Source organism: Pieris rapae, chromosome 4 (genome assembly GCF_905147795.1).
Source record: "Pieris rapae chromosome 4, ilPieRapa1.1, whole genome shotgun sequence".
NCBI lineage: Eukaryota > Metazoa > Arthropoda > Insecta > Lepidoptera > Pieridae > Pieris > Pieris rapae.
Genome location: NC_059512.1, coordinates 1,169,239 through 1,195,923, shown reverse-complemented (window position 1 = coordinate 1,195,923; position 26,685 = coordinate 1,169,239). Strand labels below are relative to the sequence as shown.

At 33.6% G+C, this 26,685-nt stretch overlaps 1 protein-coding gene across 2 annotated transcripts in view; it reads left to right on the top strand.

Annotated features, from left to right (window-relative positions):
• Positions 1-26,685, top strand: part of LOC111004130 (formin-like protein) — a 72,179-nt gene that overhangs the window by 25,566 nt on the left and 19,928 nt on the right. For both annotated transcript variants that reach the window (XM_045634751.1, XM_045634752.1), the window contains exon 2: positions 26,514-26,684. In XM_045634751.1, the coding sequence (XP_045490707.1) occupies positions 26,514-26,684 (171 nt within the window). The remainder of the gene's footprint in view (positions 1-26,513; position 26,685) is intronic.

Genomic DNA, 26,685 nt, shown 5'->3' with positions numbered 1-26,685 from the left:
TTTATTAAATCCTTTAGAAATTAGTGTTAAGTTGTCAAGTATATGTATGAGTATATACGAAGAATAGCATCATCGAGTACATAATAAATAAACATTATTCACACACTCTACGAAAACGAGTCATGGCATCCGAAATGAGAAATTTCCAGCACTCCCGCCAACTGGTGGCTTGCAGCTACTGTAGATATCTATAGGTATGTGGAGGTACCTATGCCGACATTCTTGTCTCTGACTAATCTTCTCCTTTTTGTAGTGCCTCTCCACGACTGGATCTTGGCGGTCAGCTCGTTATATTTTTTCTTATTCTTCGCCAAGCGAGTCCAATTTCTGATATTACGGAGCCACGACTTCCTACTTTTGACTTGAAGAAGTCATATTAAATTATACTAGATACTAAAATCGCGTTATAAGGTAAATAATAAATTTAACTGTCAGATTTGTCGAGAGCGCGAGAGAGAGCGAAGCATGAAAACGTATTGGACTTTGGGAAGCAAATCGAAGCAAGAAACTGTTCTATTGAAGTCATAATACATTCCAAGAATGAACTAATACCGTTGATGGATACAGGATGTTTGGTAAATGCTATTTCTGTCCGGTCTATTAATATCTTGACAATGGGGTTGTGTCATGGCCCATTAGTACAGAACTCATTTCTTTGCGCGATGTTTTTCTTACTATTAAAAACATTTATATAGCTACTAATTTCTTAATTGAGTTTCAGTTTTAAAGCTTTATTTATGACAGAAATTTGGTAGTGGCAAATGTAAGCACCTAATTAGTAAGGATGCAAATACAACTCGAAAGCCCCCACCCTAGAAGACGACACTTTCTAAGGTTTTTTAAAATAAGCTTTTTGTGCAAAATATGCCAAATTTTAGCAGGATTTTTCTTTCTTTTCCAACTCGAGTATCACTTAATTCGCAAGTCTTTGATCATAAATCTTATAATGATGAGCCACTCTGTAAGAGGCGTGATTAAGAACAAGCTAAAACTGCTAAAGACCTTTTGAACATTAAAAGTATCGTTTGCGAATACCTGAAGTTAACTTTTCTCATTTTTAATAAGACCGCTAGTAGGCTCTGTATGTTTTCTTATATACCCAGTTTAGTAAGTCACTTTTGACAGTGACTTTCTTTGGAATACGATTTAGACTAATTATGAAACCTGTATATTTAAACTGTGTAGTATTTTTGACCCTTGAACATTCATACAATAAAGTTTACACATGAGAATGTGGCTACATGAAATACAATCTAGCTATAATTATGGCTAATGTATGCCTTTTCGACAGTACTAGTGAATATCTGAAACTGAGGTACTGTTAATTAGTCTTTAGTGGTTTGACACTAAGTTGTGATAAGTGCAAGTGCGGTAACTTATTACCGCACTTGCACTTTATCACAACTTAGTGTAGTAACTCAAAAGGCTTAGTTCTAGTATTAAGTTCTGCTGTATCAAGTAATAAACATTAAAAATGAAATACCCGGAATACGTTGCAAATTACTCAATGTTAAGTACTATTAATAAGGAAAACTATGAACTATGCTCACGATTTTCATTGCTTCAAGAACAAGTCTAAATAGATCAATTATTAAATCACGGAAACAATTATACATTTCCTTCAATTTAACGAAGGTTGAAAAAATTACCATCACCTAACACGAGTACCTAGGTATCAAGACTATAGCTATATAGATAGATGTTATGTTAAAAAAACTAGTTAAAGTAAGCATTCTTCCGTCCATTCGCTAATTTCCGTTTCGGAGTATCAATTTTCCATACATTTAAATTTATAAGAAATATTCGAACCAAGAGTGTATAGGACAAAAATTATATTTTCTTATATAAAACCGTGTCGTTACTTTTCTATTACGATAGCTAAACAACGTTAGAAGCGCAAAGAAGTAGGTAATTATAATGCAATAATTAAAATACCGAAAAACAATTAAAATTGCTTTTCTCGTTTAGATAATAATAATAAAGCCACATCAATTCCATACTGTTTAAAATTACATATCAAATAGATGTTAGTTTTGTTATTAGTCTACGTTACTTCGAGTTATGTAGTATTGGGGTACACCGTTTTGGGTAAATTCCTATTTCTGAACTTTCCATTTGGAATTTCTCTTTGCTATTTAGTAATGAGCTTCTAATTCTATAAAGAAATATAAATATACCCAATGGCCTTAATATATATATATTAAGCATAAACTAAAGAACAATTTATTATTATTATTATCCAACAGCTGATAGCGTAGTTAAATAGTTGTACACGATGATTTTGGAACAAATTTCATTAGCGTACGTAATGACAACTAAAATACCTACAGTGTTATAGAGTTCTAAACACGCACACCTCATATGTTTCTCATACAAACTGTATTGTTTATAATTCTATCGACACACTACTACTGACACAGGCATAGATACAAATGTTATTAAAAAAAAATACTAAATGTTTGACACAACAGTGTGCAGCAGGAAGCAGCTAGTGGCTTTAAGTGTGTGACTCTCATCTCTGAGGTCGTTGGGTTGATCCCCGGCTTTGTACCAATGGATGTCTATATGCGTATTTAACACGATGAAAAAATTTGTGAAGACCGGCTTGCCTTAGTCCCAAAAAGTCGACGGCGTGTATCAGGCACAGGAAGATAATCACCTACATTCCAATACATTTTTTTTATAGAACAGGGGAATAACGGGCAGTAGGCTCACCTGATGTTAATATTTACCGTTGCGATACCGCCGCCCATGGACACTCTCAATGCCAGAGGAGCATGCACTTTCGCGAGTGCGTTCCGGCCTTTTAAGAATTGACAAATGATCATGAAACATACAGAAATCTGAGGCGCAGATCTAAAAAAGATTATTAAGCATTTGACATAGTGTAATTTATATTTCATAAATCATCATTCCCTTGTCTGAACCCATTCGTTCGTAAAGTTAGATTAGCTTTATCGTGTTTAATTATGCGTTGCTTCGATTATCGCTAACTGGGTCACAATATCAAAGCCATACCTTATCCGCTGACCACAAGTCTGATTTCTAACTTATTGAATATCCTTGAAACACAAACGGTCACACAAGAAACTGATAACCGCGGGAAAAGCTTCACATCTGTATTGAGAATAAAGATTTATTGTGGCTTCGTGGTAATTAAGTAAATAATATGTTTTTAAACTTTAAAAAAAAAATTATGTTCCTTACTGGCGTTCCCTTGACATTCGTTGTATAAAATCCTTATAAAACTGAATTTTATCACTTCTTTACAGTACAAAGTATCCTGCTTTGGAAATTACCTCCTCTTAATATCAGACGAGCTCAAACCAAGTTCATTTAAGAATCTTTTTAGAGTTGACCTCGCAGTTAGCTTCATATATATATTAATAATGATTAATTATCTCTAACAGTAGCTTTTACTTTTTTATTATTATTTTTTTAGACTTTTATAATGCATAATTATAGTGTTTAAATGTTTATCTTTTTATAGGTATTTATTTTTCCATAATCTCCGCTCTTTGCCTAATAAATGTAATCTGTTATGTTTAAATTATATAAATAAATAATTTAATTGTCCGACCACCGTTTTGTAAAGCTAAATCTATTTTAGAACCAATTCGACTTCGGACGCTTAAGATATGAGCGTAACCATTTCTAAAGGATCTGTACTTGGGCGTATCTCTTAACAATAAGTCAAAGTTCAAGGCAAAATCAAAATAACTTTATTCCTATAGGTAAACAAGTACACTTAAGAACGTCAGAAAAGAAGTTAAATTAATTCTAAATTTAAATTTCAACTATCACTTTACAAGCCAAGGGCGTAGAAGAGGCAAGAAACTCTCCGCCTATCTTTTAATCGCAAATCAATCCAAAAACAAGAATCATTTAAATATTTTTCAAATTTATGAAAAGCTTTATTGATTCATATTCGTATAACGAGAGCTTTGACGTTTTCTTGCTGATAAGTAGGTAAGCTTAACCTTCGTTACCTGTTCTAGATAAAATAATTATGGCGTTTTCTTGGTCTTGAAGCATATGTCACAGGTTTAGTCTAAGATTCATCGTAGATAAGCTGATTACATGAAATAACCAAGTTTGTTACCTATCACGAGGCGTGACTCATGAATGATGTGTCTTCTTGATAATACATTATGAGCTATTAAAGGTAATATATATTTTGTCGACTCTGAAGTTCAGTTGTTCATGCATCTTCAATGTTACAATGCGTCTGACTCGCACGGCAATCCTTAGATTCTGCTTATTTGTTCAGAGTCTCAAGACTGTCAATCATATTTCAGGGTCAATATATGACACTTTGTTCGGTCTTAGAACTGTAACTTTCTTTTTATATAACAGGAGGCAAACGGGCAATAAGCTCATCGGATTTTAAGTGATACCGCCTTGGTACACTCATTGCCAGAAGGCTCGCGAGTGCGTTGCCAGTTTTAAAATAGAAGCTCTTTTCTTCAAGGTCCCAAACTCGAATTGGTTTAGAAATACTTCAGTGGGCAGCTGGTTTCACGGTGGTAAAAAATTAGGTAAAAAACGCTCAGTTGTGGAACGATGGACGTCGAAGTGATACGGATGATACATATAGCTTTTGGTAAACCAGCATAATAATTGGGTTAGAACTTAAGCTGTTCACTTACCTGGTCATATGCTTACAGGACATTTACAACTATTAAATGATACAAATTTATTAATCAATTCCTAATTGGCAGTATTAACGGCCACTGTTCGCATAAATATTCGATGAAATCGGTCTCAAAGCCTTTTGGGTGTGCTGACCCGGTTCCAGCTTTGTTTACTGGCGCTCGTGATCACCTGATATGGGCGATAACGCCTTTTAAGTCAGTGGGTGTGAAACAATTTGGCGAGATATTATCGGCCTTGCTGAGTATAGACTATACACATAAAGACTATGGCTTTAGTTTTTGGCAATACCTTTAATTATGACGTTTAACTACGGTTAAGTCTTAAGACCTTTCCATCCATCTCAGATGTTAAAAAATAGATTAAGATAGGTTATTGGGTTTGGGCATATATGAATAAGTGGTGTTCTTAAACGCATACATACGCAGTGTCTCATTATTATTCTAGATGATTTTATGGGAAATTGCGATTCATTTTTAGTATGCGCTTTTTGCTATTTAGCATTTAAATGGACCGGATGGCATAACAAGTAACTAAGCCTTGCCGCTGAAAGCTCAGTTTCAGCCACACTCCAAAGTTCATTCACCCCGGTTGAACAGCTGTTTCAATGTATGCCTATGCACTTTTATAAACATCTCTTAAGATTTTTTTACAGTCGAACGACGGTAACGTGTGTGGTGTTTCAAGAAACTTGTTTATTTTAGCTAATTGCATAGTGAAAAGAAACCATCGTGGTGCCAGCTAAATTACCAATTTAGTTAAATGATTAAAAGCAAGTAATAATTTTGATTGAGAATTGGTGAAATGGAGCGTAGCAAATAAGTTTTTTTTATAGAAAAGCCTGCCTGTTCAGGTTTACAGGAGCAACCTGTTCTAAATAAAAAACTCTCTCTTTCGTCTCCTTTAGCGAAGTAACGAAGGTGTTTATATACATTTTTGAACATCATTGTATGAAGGCTCGAAAAACTCAAAAATAACTGGACTATCTATCCGTAATTACTTCAACGTTCACGTATCAGTATTTATTAGGAACTTGACTCACCGCCTCGCTATGTATCATATCGATTGTATTGCATGACTTATTCACTGAGTCGTCGATAGGTCACGCGTTTTGGTCTATTTTCGTATGAAGTTCTTCGTGTCGTGGATAGGCCTAGGAGGAAGGATTTCATTGATCACCGCTTTTGGACACTCCCAGTGCCATAAGGTTCGAAAGTGCGTTGCTGGTCTTTAAAGGGTACCGACTAATTGTTTTTTTAGGAAATACGATTTTATACCGTATTTATAATATGTGGTATACTGTTTATTTATGAAATATCTGTCACAATTAGCTCGATTTGGAAATAATATGTACACGTTGTCTATGTGGTTTAAAGAAGATTTAAATAGCAACATTGCAACGTTTTCGAGTTGGTTAAGGCACAAATTCATGACATATTTCAACAATGCAGTTTAGTGTCGCGTATTTTCTGAATTATGTCATCGTTGTAAGCGTGCTCTTAATGTGCTGAATGGTGTCTGGTTTTTGCGGATTAATATGTCTGACCTATTTCGTGAACCTTTAATATGAAAATGTATAATAAAGTACCCACATAAATAAAAAATATTACTTACTGCTTACAATTCATTAAAATCCAAGCTAAGTGAATATGTTAGACAATATTACTTTTAAATTAATTTCTTATTAATACTTTTAATTCATATTTATTTGGTTACGTTTACTTTTAAGTTAATTGCATATACCATATATCTTTTTATTGTGATTATTAGAACGACTACAATGTCATCTTAATATAAAGTATTATTCTCATGTAATTTTGTCTTATTTTAAGAAATAAAGTCTTTAAACCGATAATAAACATTGAAAGAACCATAAGTAATCTGGATTGTTAAAATTCTTAGAAATACTTTTAAAAAGGTTCAATATAATATAAGAAATGAAAGCCATTGAATTTAGATACTCATAAACTTTTATTTTTAGCAAGGCCTTCTCCTAATCCAGCCATTCCTCTCAGAACTTAGCCACTCTCTGCCATGAACCACCTGCTGTTTCCTTAATTAGTCTTACCTTCTAAACTGTCTTCTTTTTCCTATATTGTACCTTGGTCACCAGTTTACCACTTTCTTTTAGTTAAGTTTAATATGCACAGTACTAGAAATATACTTAATAAATAACAATCTAATAGTACGTGGGCAAACTGTGGTGGGCGAGAATTAGAACGATGAACCAGCAACCCACACCTGTTAAGACATCAAATAACATATAAGTGTAATTTTGTTGAATTTCCCATTTGTATAGATTTTCATATTAACGTGGACCTAAACTCTATTAGCATAGCGGCCTCTTGCATTTCCTGATTCTTCGTATCCAATGAATTGTTTTGTTAAGGAAACTGAAAAGTTGTTTTTTTTTTAGTTGCAAGTTAGGCTAGTTTATTAACTGACAAATTATTCATCATTCTAGTTTTTATTGACTTATGGTCTTTCAATAAAAGACCGTTCAAAGGCTGGAAACACAATTGCGAATCTTCTGCCTTTATGAGTGTCCATATATTGGCATAATAACAATATTTACAATTTGTTAAATAGGCTCTGAAGTTCAGAACATTACTAGTTCTAACTCGCGCTAGTACTAACTTTTCTTAATTAAGCAGTAAAAATAGCATTTCCTTATAAAACAATCATCATTTTAAATAGAAACTTCAAGGCTTTAAAGTACCCTTAAAAGTCCGGCAACGCACTTGTGAGACTTTTGACCCTGTTTTTATAAAGAAAACATTCTCAAAGATTGATTAGTAACTTTTTACTTTCTTACTTAAATCAAACACTTTTTAATACTGACGTTAAATCATAATTTAAAAGCATTTTATGCCCGTCAAGGGCATAGATAAACCTTGTTTAAACACTAACATGTAGAATTTCCGTAAACCAATGTCTGGTACACGAACTACATGACACGCTTTCTTGGAGCGAGTGACATGCGTGGCGTGACAAACAATCGTCTCTTAGGCTTATCTAATTTAAATCCTGTTTCAAATAAAGCAATGTTATTATTTAAGCTTAAATAAAACTTAATAGGAAATGTTGTCAGTTCATATGTCTATGGTCTGTGCTTATTAGGTATGAATCGTTTGTAATATACTTAATAGGGATCTAGGATATAGTACGTATAAAACTTAGGTGTAGTTTTATGATTGCACAGCTTATTCCTGAAGTCCAATGGAGCAATGGACTTCGTGTGTATGTGCGGATCTAACGCTTTAGAAAACATTATTTAGACCCAAAACGTTGACGGCGTGATTCGGGCATAGAAGGCCTCTCCTACTTCCCTATTAGAAGAAAAACAAATGATCACGAAACATTTAAAAAATCTGATGCTTAGGCCAGGGTTGTAGCGCCACTGGTTTTTATAATAAAGTCGAAAAGTTCAAGAAATCCTTTCCCTCAAAGGCCGGCAACACATCCGCGATTTCTCTTGCACTGCCGGCAATGGGCGGTGGTAAGCAATTTAAAGTGGACCAATAAAAAGCTTTTCTAATATGTAGTTCTAAGAATATGAAGTATTTTTCAAGCACATTGCAGTACAGTCATTTATTAAGCTTAATACAATTTCATCATGCTCTCAGTTTCCTTACAAATTATCAAGATTAAGTTCAATGTTGCTTTCACTCATTGTTTGCCATTGCGCATGCGATCATATCGAGGATCAAATGCGCATGATTCCGGCGCGCAACCAACTGTGGAGAACTTGTGTTTTTGTTTAATTCTGAACATTCTGTTCATCGGCTAAACAACAGAATTTTATTATTTTTAGAACCTTTTATCGACATAAAAGGCGACATTATTATCTTTTGTTGGCTTATTAAAATGTTTTTATAATTTAATATGTTGTTTAATTAAAATGCATGTATTTGGGTTCTTGTTTGGACGAAGGCAGTCATTATTGCAGTTGGAAATAACTGAGTTCTCCAGTTCCCAAATCAGGGATTTATAGCGAGCGAGAATTGGCAAGAAACTCTTTGCCGCTCTTTTCGTAGTAATTTTTTTCTGGACTAGGAAGTTGTAAGGAACTGCAACCATTCATCCATTTTTACAAAAGATACACAAATTTAAAATTCTATACAAACTTATTTTTCCAATGTTCTCTTATAGAATATAAGCCTCGAACTGGCGCCATCTCTTTTTTTCTTGAGCAACCCAATCTTCCCTACAAACTTCTTTATGCTCGACAGCTCACCATTGCTGAGGGCGACCTCTCTTTTCCCTTCACTTTTCTTCGCTTCACAAACTGAAACAAAATCAGGAGATACGAGTTTACAAGCATTTAGTTTGAACTGTTTTCAAAAGCGTGAATGAAACAAAGTAACAACAAATCAAACTTGACATTGTTATCCTTTTGTTTAGTGTGAAACATCGCCGTAACATAATGACATTTTAAGACGAATGTCTTGTTTATTTTGGAGCGTTTTGCTGTGGTCTTTCTATTTATGTCAGTTTTAAAATAGGTAATTTACATATAAGTATTCAGTTTAAATGCGTCTGTCCAGATATGTAAATACAAACTGGATGTGTTATTTCAATTTAATAAAATAAAAATACGTACCTGTATCGCTACTAAGCGTGTTTGTTTCATTAAAAAAACATATCATTTGCCCCGGGAAACAAAGTCGTAAAGGCAGGCAATTTTCAGATAAAGAATTTTTTTTATTATGGAACATAAGATACAGGTATCACTTATTCCACGTCATTAAATTTTAATCTGTAGGCATCCTTAGTCATCGGCAAAGAAGAGAGAGGATGTAGGCCGAGAGAAAAGCCGACGTAAAAAACTTTCGGTACTCTTTTAAAAAAGTAAATCATCAAACAACACTTATTTTAAAACAAATATACTGCTACTATTCCTGGGATATTAATTACTATTTCAGGAAATTATAATTAGGTAAATAAGTATTGTGCTTAAAAATAATACCCATAGAATAAATTTTCGTGTTTTTTATTATAAAAATGTTCTACAAATCCATACACTTTAATACATACTCAATAATAATCCGCTCTTTAATACTTTGCTTTGGATTAAAATCTTAATATGAATTTACGCATACGCTTCGCATTTACGCTTCGTATGCATATACGAAAATATCTTTTATTTTTAAAAACGTTTCTCAATTTTCCCTAATTGCTTAGGCTCCATGTTATATTGGATAACTTCTTTTCAATTACAAACCTTATATGCAAGGGATTTTGCCCGCGATATGGGGCGTTCACCTCAAGATTTTTTTTTATATATTTTTGACGAAATTTTTTGTTTTTATTTTTTAATGATACAAAATATAAAAATATATACAACCCTTAATTTTCACCCTCTACAATTAAAACCTATTTTTATTTAATACTTAAGGACTTTGAAGTATGTCACTAGGGTAGTGTAGCAAAATGTTGCATGGTAGTGTGTACTAAATGCCAGACTAGGCATTAAGGAGAAACGAAGTTCGCGGGGGCAGCAATCTATAAGAATTGTTACCACAGCATCATTAAAGTAGAGTAGACCGATTTAAATTCAACTATAAATTGTAATTCGTCCCCCGAGATTGAGTGAGGTAAGGCTAATGCTGTCGTATTGAATATAAATGGTGCATTTATTATGTAGTTCTAGTACATGTCGTTAATTCTCTGTTGGTTTAGCAAAGGACACTTGCGTAAATGTCTTGTGAAACATTGATACTGACGTGTCTGCCGGAGTTACATACAAAGTCCTTCTAAATTTTTGGTGAATATATTATATTATGTTTTACAGTTATGTGCATATAAAACCGTTAAGTAGCCTCATATAAACATCATCAGAATAGTCATTGTTTTAGAGATGATTTGTTTCATTATTTATCGCTAGTCCCCAAGCAAGGGTCCCTGTCTTGTGGGTAACTGGACAATAATACTCCTAGTGGTACATGTTTAAATCAGTTTTTTTTAAAAGTAGGTTTAGTGCTACAACTAATCAAACTCAAGTCTTATAAGACATTAAGTGTGTGTGAATGGGTGCGTGTGCGCATGTGCCTCTATTATTTACTATTGAGAGTGTAGCTAAGAGTTGTTATAATTATGCGCTGTGCATGTATTAGTTTTCTGTATCTCAGAGTAATGCCAACAGGCATAGTAAGTAGATTCGAAATCCAATTTGGCTAGTGTAATTTCTATGTGCGAGTTTGTATCTGGATAGTTTGGCTATCTTAGAATTAAATCTATGAAAGATTGGGAATTTTTATTGTATAGGAATGGGCATAAATGCATGACCAAAAGCCAGTCCTTCCTTTTGGCGTCGGGAATTTAAACTTAAATATTGTATTCTTGAAACGTTTAAAAAAATATGTAAGTTTAATTAATCATTTATTTGTACACAATTCGTGATGCACTATAAAGCTAAATAAAGTTCAAAAGTGCAATTATAGGTGGCCTAATTGCAATAAATGATTTGATTTGACATAAGTTTCTGCAAGTTCAAATAACCTCTCCACATATATTTGCTTCTACGCCGTATGTAGAAAAAATTGTATTCAATTGGTATTTAACACTTGAAATAAATGGGAATAGGCATATTATTCAGCAAAACCAGTCTCCAGTATAACGGCTTTAAGCTGCGGTTAAATCTAATGTACGATCGAATTACCTTATTTATTACGAGGTGACTGGGTATTGGCATTATAGTATTCTGATCATTATATATATAAAAAAAGGTGGCGGAGAGTTTATTGCCAGTTCTTATCTTCCGTTCTACGCCCTTTTGAGAACTGGCAGCAAATGTAAAATTAGAATCATTTAATGTATATTTCCGTATAAGTGTACCTACATTATGTTACCTATATGAATAAATGATTTTTGATTTGATTTATAGGTTTTTATATATTACCTTTTATGTATATAACAATATGTAATTTCATTTAACAGTAGATACTAAGTGAAAATGAAATCTAGACGCGATTCAATCCTAATAAGCAATTTTTTTGTCTATTTTGATTCTTTACGCAATGATAGTAGAGATATTGTACCTTAGTAAAAGTGCTAATCACTTACTGGACCAAGGATTATGTCTTCATTGTAATAGAGACTGGACACTTCGAATGTTAATTAAATTTTAAGGCCTGCAACGCAGTTGTGAGCCTTCTGGTAGTGGGTACCCAATAGCGATATCAATGAATATATAAGCCGCCTGTTCTGTAAAAAAATCCTTCAATTCTGAATTTTCCTCAATGTGCGCGTGTGAAGTCTTTTTTATAATATTGAACAGGGGCCAAACCGGCCCATGGACAATCAATAGAGATTTCGCGAGTGCGTTGCAGGCCTTTAAGAATTTGTACGCTCTATTCATGAAGGACCCTAAGTTGGTTCGAAAATACTTCAGTGGGAATCTTCACACAGTCTAGTGTACTTCAGTTTTATAGGAGACAAAAGAATACGCGCCACCAAAAAAATTTCGCTTTTAAAAGTGTAATCTTTAGTCTATATACCATTGCTACGACCGAATTAATGCGGGTTTAGCTAGTATTTTATAATTTTAACATGGCTTTGTGTTATGCGCGGAAGTCGCCTTGTTCTCTTGTCAATTGTCATGTCAATCGACATGCACTTTATTTACGTGATCGGCATAACTGGCGCTGCATTCCTGAGGGAACGCTTTTTGCCAAGTCAGACTCTCGCATTGTATGTATATGAATGTTAACGGATGGGATTGTTTTATGATTATGGGGTTAGGTAACTGTTTTGAACAAAGACAGTTTCTAATTGATTTGTGTATCGAGAACTAGATTTTTATTATACTTTTTACGTGTTAAACCTTTTTAAATATAGTCTAGAATATATACCTCTCATATCGTTATAAATTTCTCTTTAAAATATACTGAAATTATTATTATTAGGTACGTTTACACGCCCATTTTAGTGTGTTAGAATTGTATAGACTATTCCAACAAATTCCACTTAGAATCCTTTAACAAAAGAGCGTACTAATTTTTAAAAGGCCGGCAACGCACTTTCGAGCCGTCTGGCAATGTGCGGCGGCATTTTTTAGGTGGGCCTCCGGCCCGTTTTCTTCCTTCAATGATTAATTCGATGACATAATTAGGTATTGTTTTTATTCGGCTTACAACCTCCACGTTAACTCCCCTAGATCTAGTTGTTTTAATGGACATTAACATAGATAGTGTACGAAAGAAAAAAAAGTACTAATAGAAATAGCAGTTATTACGTAGTGCTTGAGCATGCGATCTTCAACTCTAATACAGTTCGTTCGATTCCCAGCTTTGCATCAATGGCTTTTTAAGATATGGTTTAGAAACCTTCATAAGAATTTCGTGTATTACGATGTCCGTCGTTTCACGCCTAAGTGCTTTTTAAGGCAGTTCTTACCTACCCGCTTAAATATTTCCGAACCAATTCAACGTAGGGTACTTTCAGAAAGTACCAATTCTTAAAGGGCAACAAGCCTCGTGGAAATTTTATTGTCCATGGGCGGTGTTAGCACTAAACAACAGATGAGCCTCCTGTCCTCTATAATATACCTACGTTAAAATCAGCATATTGCGTTAGACCAGGTTCGCGGATTGAAGTCTTATACACTTCTTAATTCTTTAAATTCTGTTTGGCGTTGGCCAAGAAAATATGGTGTTTATATAAAATGCAAATGAGATGAGCAGGTATTAGCATAGATGTAAATGGCTAGTTCAATTATGATGCTGCGTGATGCCGCATTCTACTTGCGGAATCGGCGTAAGATGGAGGATTTAGCGGGTACTGAGATTTTGTTTTTATAATTACACTTAAGCCGGAGATAAAAATCATGAAAATAATAAAAGTTAGTGTCGTGTTTATTGTTTTTTATTTACAGCAATGAGCCCAACAAACTTCGATTATCTTACATATAACCTTCGTCTCTCAGTGTGCTAAAACTTTACTTTATAAAGCCGTCGACAATAAATTTAACGGATTTATAAAGTAGTATTCAGAAAGTATAATCTTTTTTGTAATGTTTCGTTTTTTTCTGTCAAATCGCGTTTATGATGTAATGAAAAGAGACAGATGGGTACCTACTTCAAATCAAGGAATCTTTGTCTCCTGTAATGGTAATTTAAAATATGTATGTTTCTTTAATCAAAAGCAGTATTGGTCTAGTAGCTTCTGTGTGCAACTTATGTTTGTAGTAGGTTCGATCTTCTGCAGAGGAACTAGTGAACTAAATGTTTACAATACGATAACACACGGTATTATTATTACGTAAAATATTCTAATTATTTACAATTTATGCGCATTAATTAATTCGATTAAAATAAATTAGCCGACATCAGCTCTAAGTTCATGGCTTACATAACATGTGTGAAGTAAAAACAGTTCGTCTTGAAGGTTAACGACCTCTGGTAAATATTGAGTTTGACCGATCGACTATTAATGTTACGCCTACTCGGTACTTTGAACCTTTTTATGCTTCTTTCCTATTAGCAAAACTTCGGCAAACGCCAGACGATTATTAGGGAATTCGTATGTGTCATTGGTACACAAGCTACTACTTATTTTATTTATGTATTGTAAAAATAATCTTATAACCATTCTATTAACCATTAAAATTATACTTGATATCTGCCTTGGAGGAGAGATGTCATAACCTGTTAAACTTTACCTAAAACTATATAGATAACATGCTTTACTTCTACGAATATATATAAGAAACGGAGTGTCATATTAATATATCTATTAGCAAAAAGTATATATGTATGATGAAGCTGCTGTCTTGGTTTCAGGCCAAGCTGTCACTATCCTATATAATATATTGTGTATGGTTTTATACATATAATGTACTAGTGGATCTGACGTTGTGTTGTACACAGGACTTACATACAAAAAAATATCTAATAATGTAAATCATTCTCGACTCCACTTTAGGACAAAAAAAAATTCAATCAAAATCTGTCCAGCCCTTTAGGAATTGCACACACATGCACAGAAGATTTATATATATACCGGCTGTTTATTAGACGCCATCTGCCGGGCTGATTTGTGAATCTAAACTAAGTAAATGCATACAAAAAAAAATCAATTCGGTCCAGCCGATTAAGAGGACTTCAGTGACATACGCAAACATATATAGAGTATTAATTATATTTTCTAGTTTCAAAACTACTCATGAATTTTTTGTCAACAATTTTTACAATATATAATTTTTCAAATAAGTAACAGATAATATTACTGATTCAATAAATTATTGTAACAACGCATATATTCAAATGATATACACCTTAATTGTAATTTATATGCTGACTCATTCACCCTAGTAATAAATATGTTAATATTTTACTTATTTACAGTAGTAATATTGGCGTAATAAATTAAATTACCATTGACCGTTATGCACATAATATGGCGTTTTATTATAGCCATTGTGATAATTGAATTTACGTAATAAAAATTCAACGCACTAGTTAGCACTTATACGAAAATGGGTCATTGCTTATTTATTTTTGATGTTTCTAGAGTATATAATGCAATAATTGTTGTGTTTATTAATATCATTATTTCTTAATAATACATAAAACCCACTAAGGGACGTTCAAGTATTACGTCCCCCCCCCCCATGTAACGCAACGTAACGTTTTTCTGTACCCAATTGTTAAACGTTCCGTGACTCGACTCGTAACTATTTATACCTAAAAGTAAGTATTATGTGGTTTTAAGTACTGGAAAGCGGAAAATTATATTAACAATACGGCGTAATTCAATTTCCGCCCGGAATCGTATCTTTTTACAAGAGGAACACCTCCCCCCCCAAATTGGTTACATAACACGTGAACGCTACATAAGGGTTTAACCTTGGTGCCTGAAGTGCTGCATCAGAGTACAAATTTTAAATACATTATAAAATAAATATAATTCATGTAAAAAGTAGAGGTTTTATACGTATCTAAACGCTGAACTCAGTGTTACTTCTCTGTTATAAAATCTTCGATGTCCTTCAATCTTCTTCAAAAAAGTGGTTTTGTTTAAGGAATACAAGAAGATTGATTAAGTTTTAAATTACTTAATATGTAGTCAATAGTACGTTCGGGCATTGTTGGAAATATGAGAACGCTAATCGCAAATAGTACAAATCTTTTCAATGTTAGATATCTCATAGCGTTTTTACCTTGTTGAGCTCACCTTAGACGGTGTTAAAGGTCAGTATAAACAGTATAATGTCAGGGCTTAAAATGCACGATTGGAAAGTTCAGTATTCATGAATCGTGTATTCAAAAACCCTTAAGCCATTGGGTTCTTTAAACCATTTGCATATTACTTAAGCAAGTTAAGTAATTTGCAATTTCGTTGCTATTGAGATATCGGGATTAGAAGTTGTAACTTCTACTAAAAAGCAGGCAACGCTATAGAGAGCCGTGGTAGAGTAAATTTCCATGGCAATTAAAAGAAAAAACTTGGCGATTAAAAAGAGTGGTGGTGAGTTTATTGCCAGTTCTTCTCTTCCGGTCTACGCCCTTGATTTGTGGCAGTAAATGTAAAATTAGAATCACTTAAATACATTAAATTTCTTTTTTTGATGTTCATAAGTGTTCATTATGTTACCAACATAAATGATGAAAAAAAAATAGCAAGACTTTTTCAAGACATTCCTATTCATGATTTAAAATGTCTGATTAGTTTTGTAGGCATATCATAATATTTTGAGTACTTTGGCAAATTATATGTAGGCTTTCTCAACTCATATTTCTGAAGGAGAAAATCAGGTGTCAGAATAATGCATGCTGGTTTCACTTTCATGAGAACAGGATCCGTTGGTCCTTTGTTCTATTCACTTTCCACTTTGTGAACGGGACTAATTGGCACCGACCGTGGTGCTTTTAATATTCATTGAAATGTTTTTGAGCTTTGTGTGTACCATGTCCGAATATATCATGAAGTAAGTGAAAGATTTATATGTAAAATCCTATTATATTAAGGGCCTGTTTCACAATGTATGGATAAAGTACGAAATAGCTATGCAACACATACATTATTCGAAAGATAAACGTTCCAAATAAGATACTTCGCGTTTCAAAGTCGCTTTTTAGGAATACGAAGATGTCATTTCCACGCCACCTAGCTTCTCGACCACACACACCTCCCTGATCGCATGCCCGATAGAGAGGCCTTCTGTAAAAAAATATATGTAAATATTGATTATTATTATTAAACTCTTTAAAGTGTTCAGCTTCAGTCGTCTTTTCCTGTCAAATTGTTTGCGCTGTGGTGAAAAGTCATAGAACAGTTTAAAGTTTGTCTCTGTTCTGTGTTAAAGGTTATTCCCAATACTGTTACAAAACCAAGCACATTTGTCCCTATTTCAGGCATATCAATTCCGTATCGAGTAATTGGATTCAAGTCGGCTTTATGATCCGTCTTTACGACTCGGATGGTCGATATCTGATTGAAAAGGGATGTTTACGAGTTACGACAATGGATTAGACGTAGTGTGATTGTATTGAATTGTGTTTATAGGTACTTAGTAATGAGATACTTGGATTTATTCCTGAATTGCTGGATAAATTGTTAAATACAGTACATTTCACTTGGCTTAAATCCATATACATATATGCAATCTTATTACATAAACAATTACTCAGTCATTGTTTGTATTGTCTGTATAATCCACGTGTTGTAACAGTAAATTAAGTTATAAATAGATTAAAACGAAAATAAAACCTTGAATTATGCGGCTGAGTCACGAATGAGTGGTATTTTGGTAGCCCCGCTTTACTGAATGAATTCTTATATGAACTAGGGAAGAGCGGGTATCGATACTTTAATTTTATTAGTTATTAATATATAATTATAGTAAAAGCCTTTTATGTCAGATACTAAACATTTATTTATTCTATTTTACTATTGTAGGTGCCTTTCTTTGACGAAGGCCTCCAAATCCCACTATTTCTGCACTGTGCTACTCTCTTCCATGTAACCTGCTTTTGTCTGTCCAGCTTCTGAATTGTCTTCCTTTGCATTATTGTACCTGTCATCAGTCATAGATTTCGTCTGGTATAAATATATTATTGAGAATAATTATTTTATAATTGTATTTCTAAAAATCATATTACTAACATTAATTTTCAATTAAAGCAAAGGTGATTCAAATGAGTATTTGTAGGTCATTCTAAACTCGATAAAAAATATTAAAGGGCAAATAAATCAATGTCGTTTTAATAGTCGTCATTACCTCTTTTCCCAAGACGGGCCAAGGAAATCAAGTGATCGGCGATGAATCACAGAATAGCAACAAAACACGCGATTCGAATGATAATTGCTCATTTCAATATTATTATGGTGTTTTGCGTAACGTAGAACAATTAAATGAGATCATCGTGTATATTATTGTCATATAGAGTTCCGTTCCTATACTGGAAATAGCTATCATTGAAGACCTAGAATTTTATTTAAAAATAATAAATCAGTGGCGCTACAACCTCTTTAGGTGTTGGTCTCAGATTTTTAAATTTAATAGGCAAGTAGATGATCAGCTTCCGTGCCTGACACAAGTCGTCGACGTTTTGGGTCTAAGACATGTCAGTTTCCTCACAATGTTTTCCTTCACCGTTCGAGCAAATGTTAAATGCGCACATAGAAAGAAACTCTATTGGTGCACAGCCGGGGATTGAACCTACGACCTCAGGTATGAGAGTCTAGGCCTACGCTGCTCTTTTATTTAAACGTAAATAGAACAATAATATCGGCAGCTGAGTTTCATCATCGGGCGTCGAAGCAGAAAGGCGTTTACTATTAGCGCATTAGCGTTTAAAGAAAAACACTTTTTTAACGGATTATAGATATGTATTATTATATTTAAACTTATAATTATTTGTACATAATTTTAAATTTAAACCGACGTTTCGCGTGCTTTACAGCGTGCGTGGTCACGGTGACTGAAGACAAAGGTGTTAAATGTCAAAAAGTATTACAGCTGCAGAAAAATGTTGTGTTATCTGTATTTATTTCCCCGGAGTTGGTATCGACTAAAAGATGTAGGGTTTTTGCAGAAATTGCTCACGGTGTCCTCCATTTTCGCGGGTTGTTTATTTTGAGATTTTAATTTGGATATTATTGGATCCCAGGTGTTTAAATATAATAATACATATCTATAATCCGTTAAAAAAGTGTTTTTCTTTAAATGTGTAAAAGTTATGTAAATAAAAGACAATACTATGTGCATTAGCGTTTGTTAAGGCAATATCGCGCACCACCACCAGCCGCTCATTAAAGTATTTCCAAGAAAAATAGACTTCTCTTTCAAGAAAAGAGCGTACCAATTCTCAAAAAACGGGTGAGTGAGAAAACTCCTGCCCGTTTGCCCCCCTGTTCTATAAACATAAATACTGTTAAGAAACAAAAGACTGTTATGAAGCTGTGACGTCATCAATCGGTTACCAGCTGTTAGCTATCTGTTACAAGTATGAATGACCTCAAGTTAACTTCCAAGTGACAGTAACACTCATCGATAAGGACCATGGCGCCAGTCAACTGATTACGCTCTCCTTTAATGGCGTTGTATAGAATAGAATCTATGGCGTTATTGGAATTTTGTATTAATTAAAATACTTTGAATTTTCTGTTGCACTTCGTTATATATAGGGACATCTACTGTTTTATTACAAGATTCATCGACGGAACATGTTCCGACCCTAAACGCTGCGGTGCGACAAGGCGGTGTTCTATCCCCGACCCTGTTCCTTCTTTATATCAATGATATGTTGCAATAAAACATTAAACTCGGCTATGTGGAGTTTGCGTGTTTTCCGCTAAAAAAAAGTAGATAATTTAATTTCCCCCGGCTGTATGAAGAAACGGCAAACGGCTTCCTTTATCATCAACAGTATGGTCATCAATATACGCGAGTATATAAACATTAGTTACATAAGCGGAAGACTTTATTTACTTTCACACGACGACTAATGGTAGATCATTAGGAGTATTTAACATCTCCATCTATTATTTGATTCAATACGGCACACGTGAAAATCTTTTGTTCAGAAGATAAGCAAACGATGTTCGTTATTTGTATAAAAGGAATAGGATTGTCTGCGTGAATACTTTCACTGTTCATATTACATAAAGTTTACTGACATTTCTTCTTTATTATGTTTATTAGAAAAAATGTTAATTAAGTAATAAAGTGTAGTTCCTTATTTAAAAAAAATAGATTTTTTCTATTTTTTCTGGTCATAAGTGTCATATTAACTTACAATAACCATCAACATCATCATCATCATCGATATATCATATTTAGAATAGTTTTATATATATTTAAATTGGATTTATATATACCTACACAGAAATTCATAAAAAATTATCGATAATATCTAATACCTCACTAGTGATCGGTATTTTAATCGGACTTTAATCCCGTCGATATGGAGTGGCCTTCCACTGAGTCAACACGTTTTTGATGAGGGGTGAAAACTTTGTAAGAAATTATGACAAATCGATACAGCTGTCTTATTATCTGTTAGATATAGACAGCTATTTATATTAATAGGCATTTAGAATATAAAAACAAAAGAAAAAAGATTTTTAGCTATACCTTTTTATGCTGGTTTTATCCGTTTCAAGACTTTAAAAAATAAAATTAAAATTAGATAATTTCGCTTATCTAAAATGATTTTAATAATATATGTTTAAACAAAACTTGATCAATTTCGTAAAATGACACTTGTGAAAGTGAAAAATATGCTTTTTTTAGAGTTCTAGGTTTATAGAACAGGGGCAGGATGCTATCCTGTTTTCGGCCAAGAACTGATACGCTCTCTACTTGAAGGACACTAAGTCGATTCGGATCGGTAATACTTCACTGAGCTTCACCACAGTAGTGGTGCGCGAAAAAACCTGCCTTAAAAACAATCAGTTACTGCATATCTATTTCCATGAATGACAGTTCTCAAATCAAGAGCGCAATACATATACATTTAATGAACTACTGAGAGTTTATTTTATTATTGCTAAGTGTTTTATTTTTCTCGCAGTAGCAATATTATGTTTTTATTATTTTTATATTTTAGACGTTTTCGTATTAGCTTAATAAGCATAATTAAAATAAAAAACGAGAATGTCACTTACGTTCTGTGCTCCTATTTCACCAAGCCTCCTGCTGATAGAGGACAAATGTTTGTTTTTAATTTATTTCATTATTCTTTGTTACTTAAGATGTCATAATATGGAACATGGTGTAATGGTTGCAGCTCCTTACAAACGTTGTGTAAAAAACTTGGCGATTAAAAAGTGTGGCGGAGTGTTTTTTGCCAGTTCTTCTCTTCCGTTCTACGCCCTTAATTTGAGAACTGGCAGTAAATGTGAAATTCAATGTAGAAATATACACATGTTTTGACCTTCATTAATAAATGATTTTCTGGTTATATTGATTTAAATAAGTCTATTACACTCACAACAGAAAGAACAAAAACATGCATCGTAACAGTTAAAAATGTACAGAAAACTGCATTCGTGTCATTAAGATAAACACTGATATTTCATAATAAAGACCGGCGTATTTATCTTTCAATAAATTTCACTTAATGAAGATACGTCTGGGTGGCAGTAAAAACTCTACAGTCCTGTTATCTATACAATGTAGCTTTACAATTCCATGCCGGCACTTACAGTAATTGAACGATTTTAACATACAGAATGTATTCGTGAAACAGTCACGAACACAACCCAATGGGCCTTTTTTCTTTTGTTTCAAGGGATACCGCTCGCCACACATTCACGTCTTGCTCTTGACCTTAGGTGTCTGTATCTGTTTCGTGATAATTCTTTGAGGTTATACTTATTTTGGCTCGATGGAGAAAATTATGAGAGTGAATTTTTACGATACGCGCGCACACCGACACCTGAATTCTACATCGTAAGGTTAGGTCTAGGTGGCATGAAAGTCGATAACTATGTTCAAGCGTGTGTGTTTTTTTTTTTCATTCGCCAAAGAAGTATAAATTGCTGTGCTGATTTGTGAATCTAAATCTTCCCGGGCGCCACCCAATTTCATACAGATAATTTCATTCATCGGACCAGCCGTTTTAGAGTTCAGTGATATACACAGTAGAATTATATATATAAAGATAACAAAACCTATATTTTATTAAACTAATAATAATCTTGTATCCTTACACTGGTTCTATTTATTAGGAATCTATCCTAATGAGAATTTAATATCCTATATAATGATACCATCGCTTGAACTGTAGGAAGCGCCTCCATATAATTTCCTTAGTGAGTCAACATCCAGAAATAACAATCTAATATTATCCCTGACTTTGAAGAGGATTCGTGGCGTCTTTAATCTGACGGGACAGTTACGGATTTAGTATAATGTAATCTACTTTATATAGATATTAAAATAATTATTACTATTCTTGGGTGCGAGAAATGTTTCATAATTTAGAAATTTAAACAATTTTAAAAGGATTTATTATATTACTTTGTTGATATGTATCAATGCAGAAAATAATGTTGAGTTGTTTAAATTCAGTTGATTATAAAATTCAAAATCAGAAATAATTTATTCATGTAGGTAACATAATTTATGAACGTCAAAAAAGAAATATACATTGAATGCTTCTAATTTTCCATTGACTGCCAGTTCTTAATTAAATTTAAAATAAGTAATTTGTTCCAACAAACATCAAGAACCCGTTCCCTCTAACCTATACAATGTATACTAATCGTAGACGTAACATTTTAATAGTCATATTTGACTGTTTAGTTTCGTAATCAATTGAGTATATTTTAACACCACTGTATAAAAAATTATACCTGTATATAGTCGCTCAGGTAATTAGTGACCGTCTGTACCAGATATTAAGAGCGATAATATAACCTTTGACATGGGTGGTCGTTTTAAGTGTCTCACGCCCACCCGTGCCGCGCAAGGTGTCGTACTCATAATGCTGCATACAGCTCATCATCATAAATATAATTTCTGCATATAGATTTGATATGTTTGGTCACTTTACCTCTAGTATATATTATGGCCATATTGCCGCTATATACTAACCATTGTTCGGAAATTAATAATATTATTGAAACCTTTTTACACTATGAACTACCCAGAATACGGCAGTATATAAAAATACAGGTATGTCAAAGATGAATGGAACGATGTATGATTAATAAAAGACAAAATAAAAATATAGCTTTAAGAAAATCAACTAAGGTAACAGATTTTGCAATAGATAAACTAATTTGGAAATGGGCGGTACTAAACTGGTGCCCAAAGTGCAATAAACGAATAAGAGGAAGACTCTTTAGAAGGTGGATAGATCAAATTTAAGAAAGGTAAATGGCAGAGAGTGGATAAGAGCATAGAAGGATGGCGGGATTTGGACTTTGGAGGAGGCCATGTCCTCATACCTTAAAGAAGATTGAAATAGAAACGTGTTTACGACTGCTTAGTGCGCGATTGTGCATACCCACCTAAACACCAGTCCCGCCAAGAATCGCCTTAGGGGTGCGGCTACAGCAGAGCCAGGTTGCGCCCGCCTCTCCATGAAAAATGCCAATTGGCCAACACTAATATAATTAGTTCATATAGCACGTAAACACCATTACAGCCTTGTAATACATTGTACTAGATTAAATAACATACGTTTAAAAACAATTGTTTCGTATTGAATTACGGAGACCGGTGGTTAACGTAATCGAAGGTCTATTCAAAAATCGAAACCAACAGACAACAATGGCCGTTTCACGTCCGCAGTGACGTTATTTGTTTTAATTTTTTGACAGCTACCGGCCTGTTGGAGTAATGACAATCGGCGTGTTTTGCGAACAAATATAATTCTTATTTTATCGTTATTTTTTTGTTTAGTATATGTACCATGCCTATTATTATAGATTATTGTCGAAGTATAATGGAAAAGTGTTGTCAATGTAACAAAAACATAGCGACCTCACATACCACGATTTTCTTTTCGCAGGAATTATTACAGATTTTATATAAAAATTAAATATATCAGTGGCGCTTAAACCATTTTTAGGTCTAGGCCTCAGATTTCTGTATCTGTTTCATGAATATTTGTCTGATAGATTAGAAGGTGATCAGTCTCCTGTGCCTGACACACACCGTCGACTTAATGGGTCTTAGGCAAGCCCGTTTCCTCACGATCTTTTCCATCACAGTTTGAGCAAATGTTAAATGAGCATATAGCAAGCCCATTGGTGCACAGGGTATCGAATCTACTAGCTCAGGTATGGGAGTCACACGCTGAAGGTACCTACTAGGCTAACTGTGCTCTTATATTATTTAATGATAAAAAGCAGGTGGACGCTATATATACCGATTTTTCAAAAGCTTTTGATAGAGTGGACCATTTTGCATTGCTTGTGAAGGCTCAGCATGTGGGGATTCATGGGAACTTATATAGATGGTTAAGTTCTTACCTTTTGAACCGTACCCAACTGGTTGCTCTGAGTGGGTACGAATCTGTGCCTTTTTTAGCAACATCGGGCGTGCCCCAGGGATCGAAGCTGGGTCCTTTACTCTTTTTGTTATTTGTGAATGACTTGCTTGGCAAAATAAGCAGTGAATGTTTGGCATATGCAGACGACATTAAAGTCTTCAGACGTATATCTGATGAAAGAGATTGTGAGACCTTACAATTGGATATTAATACTATCTCTGCTTGGTGCGATGAAAACTTTATGGTTCTGAATATTGAGAAGTGCCGAGTTATAACATTTACAAAAAGTAGGAACCCTATCCAGTATAAATATAATGTTAAGGGTATTCTAGTTGATAGAGTTGAGGTGATTCGCGACTTGGGAGTGCTATTTGACTCTGCTATGTCTTTTAGACCTCATTATAATGATATATGTAGCAGAGCTGGCCGGATGCTGTCCTTCATTCTTAGAACTGCTAAACCATTCAGGCGAGCCGACTCCTTGATTATCTTATACAGCTCTCTCGTGAGAACCATAGTTGAGTATTGTTCGGCGGTATGGACCCCGATATACCAAACTCATATAGATAGATTGGAGGCTATACAAAGGCGGTTTGTCAGAGCATTGTGCTATAAGTATGGTCTTAGGAGAAAAATAAACCAATATGACCAGCGTCTTGCCCACTTTCAAATGGTGAGTCTTGAAAGGAGGAGGTGGGTGAGCGACCTGTGCACTTTGCATAAAATAGCAAATGGCTCATTTGACAGCTGCCTTTTGGAGAGGCTGGAGATCAAGGTGCCGACGCGTTCTGTGCGCATCCAGGAATTATTTGTTATACCTATGGCTGATAACAATGTTTCCCAGAATGCTCCGCTCGTAAGAATGTGCAAATATTATAATGCTGTGTGTGCTGAGGTTGATATTTTTCACAATAATATTTGTAAATTTAAAAAGATAGTTCATAGTAAATACTTGCAACCTTAATTACTAATTTAATTGATTAATGTATATGTATATAAGCATGTGTGTGTGTGTATGTATAGATATATTTTTTTCTTTTATTTAATTTTTTTGTCATTCGGTTTGATATGTGTATGTTGTTTAGTTGATATTTAGTGTAAATGCTGTGTACAGATATAACTGGAAGTCAGATTTTTAAATGTTGTTTAGTGTGTAATAATTTTATGTATGTAATTAATCTGTTTTCTGTTTTTGTACCTAAATGTGAAAAATAAAATAAAATAAATATCGATATTTGTACGCCTTCATATTAGTTTTTTAATTCTAAATATTTTAATAAATTAAAGAAACATATAGTTTAGTTTTTCAAGTCTTAGATTACTTTTGTATAACGATTAAGCTAAGAAATATGTTTTTAATGTGAGATAAAGCTAATATTAAACTTGCATTTCCCAAATATATTAGGTAACGAAAAAATATAAATATTCTATCTGGATTATTTATCATATTTGGTCTTGTGTTGGACGATTCAGAGTCGAGCGTTAAATTGTCTGTTAAAAACGTACTATATTTAACGGACAAACAGTATTTTTAATTAATGGTTCTGAATCTATCGCTTGGGTTCCATGCGTAAACCGAAACATAGTAGCTTTCCAAAGCTCACATCATCTCTGATTACCAAAGACCACGGGGGTATTATTAGACACCACAAAATCGTATATGTAAAATACCGCATTTACTAATATTACAGTTTTATGTGAACCAGTGTCATGTTTGCAATTGATCTCGTACAACAATTTTTTACGATTATGAACTTTAACTCAATGGAGTAGAGTCTACTTTCCGACGGTGATGTATTATGCGATGTGAGGACGTGTGCGCAGTTGAGCCTCATGCAACGTTAAACCGATTTTCTGCTTACAAGTTTCGTGATGAACCATAATGTGGTAGTTAAAGATGTCCAGAATAATGAATATTAACTTGGCGTGATTTTAATGTATTATATGTATATATTAAATCAATTAATAATTACTATATGTAAATAAATAATTTATTATATAAATAATTTATAATATTTCTTATATTAGGTTATTTAGATTATTGAGTATCTTATGTGTTGTCATTTAAATTTTAATTCGATTTTTTTTTTAATTATAATTTTTTTACTTATAAAAGAAATAGGATAATTGTGATTGATTGCAAGTAAAATAACAAACTCTTATTCTTTTTTTTTAAATACAGATTTCAGCTACACATCAGTTTTATTATATATAATATATATACAATGTCAATTCTTAGAAGGAAATTTATAATGGTTTGATTCCTTACTAGCTAAAATATTATATGAAGAATCTCATATTATGTGTATTGTAAAAAAAGAAACCGATAAATTACGAAAAGACGTTGATAAATTTATTTAGTAAATTATATTTTTCTACATAATAAGTATTGATTTATATTTGTTACAGGCATCTATGGACCTGCCACCGGACAAAGCAAAACTCCTGCGCAACTACGACCTGGAAAAGAAATGGGAGATCATTTGCGACCAGGATATGGTTCAAGCAAAAGACTCCCCGGCGCACTATTTGAACAAACTCCGAACCTACCTCGATCCTAAAGCCTCTAGGAGTCACAGGG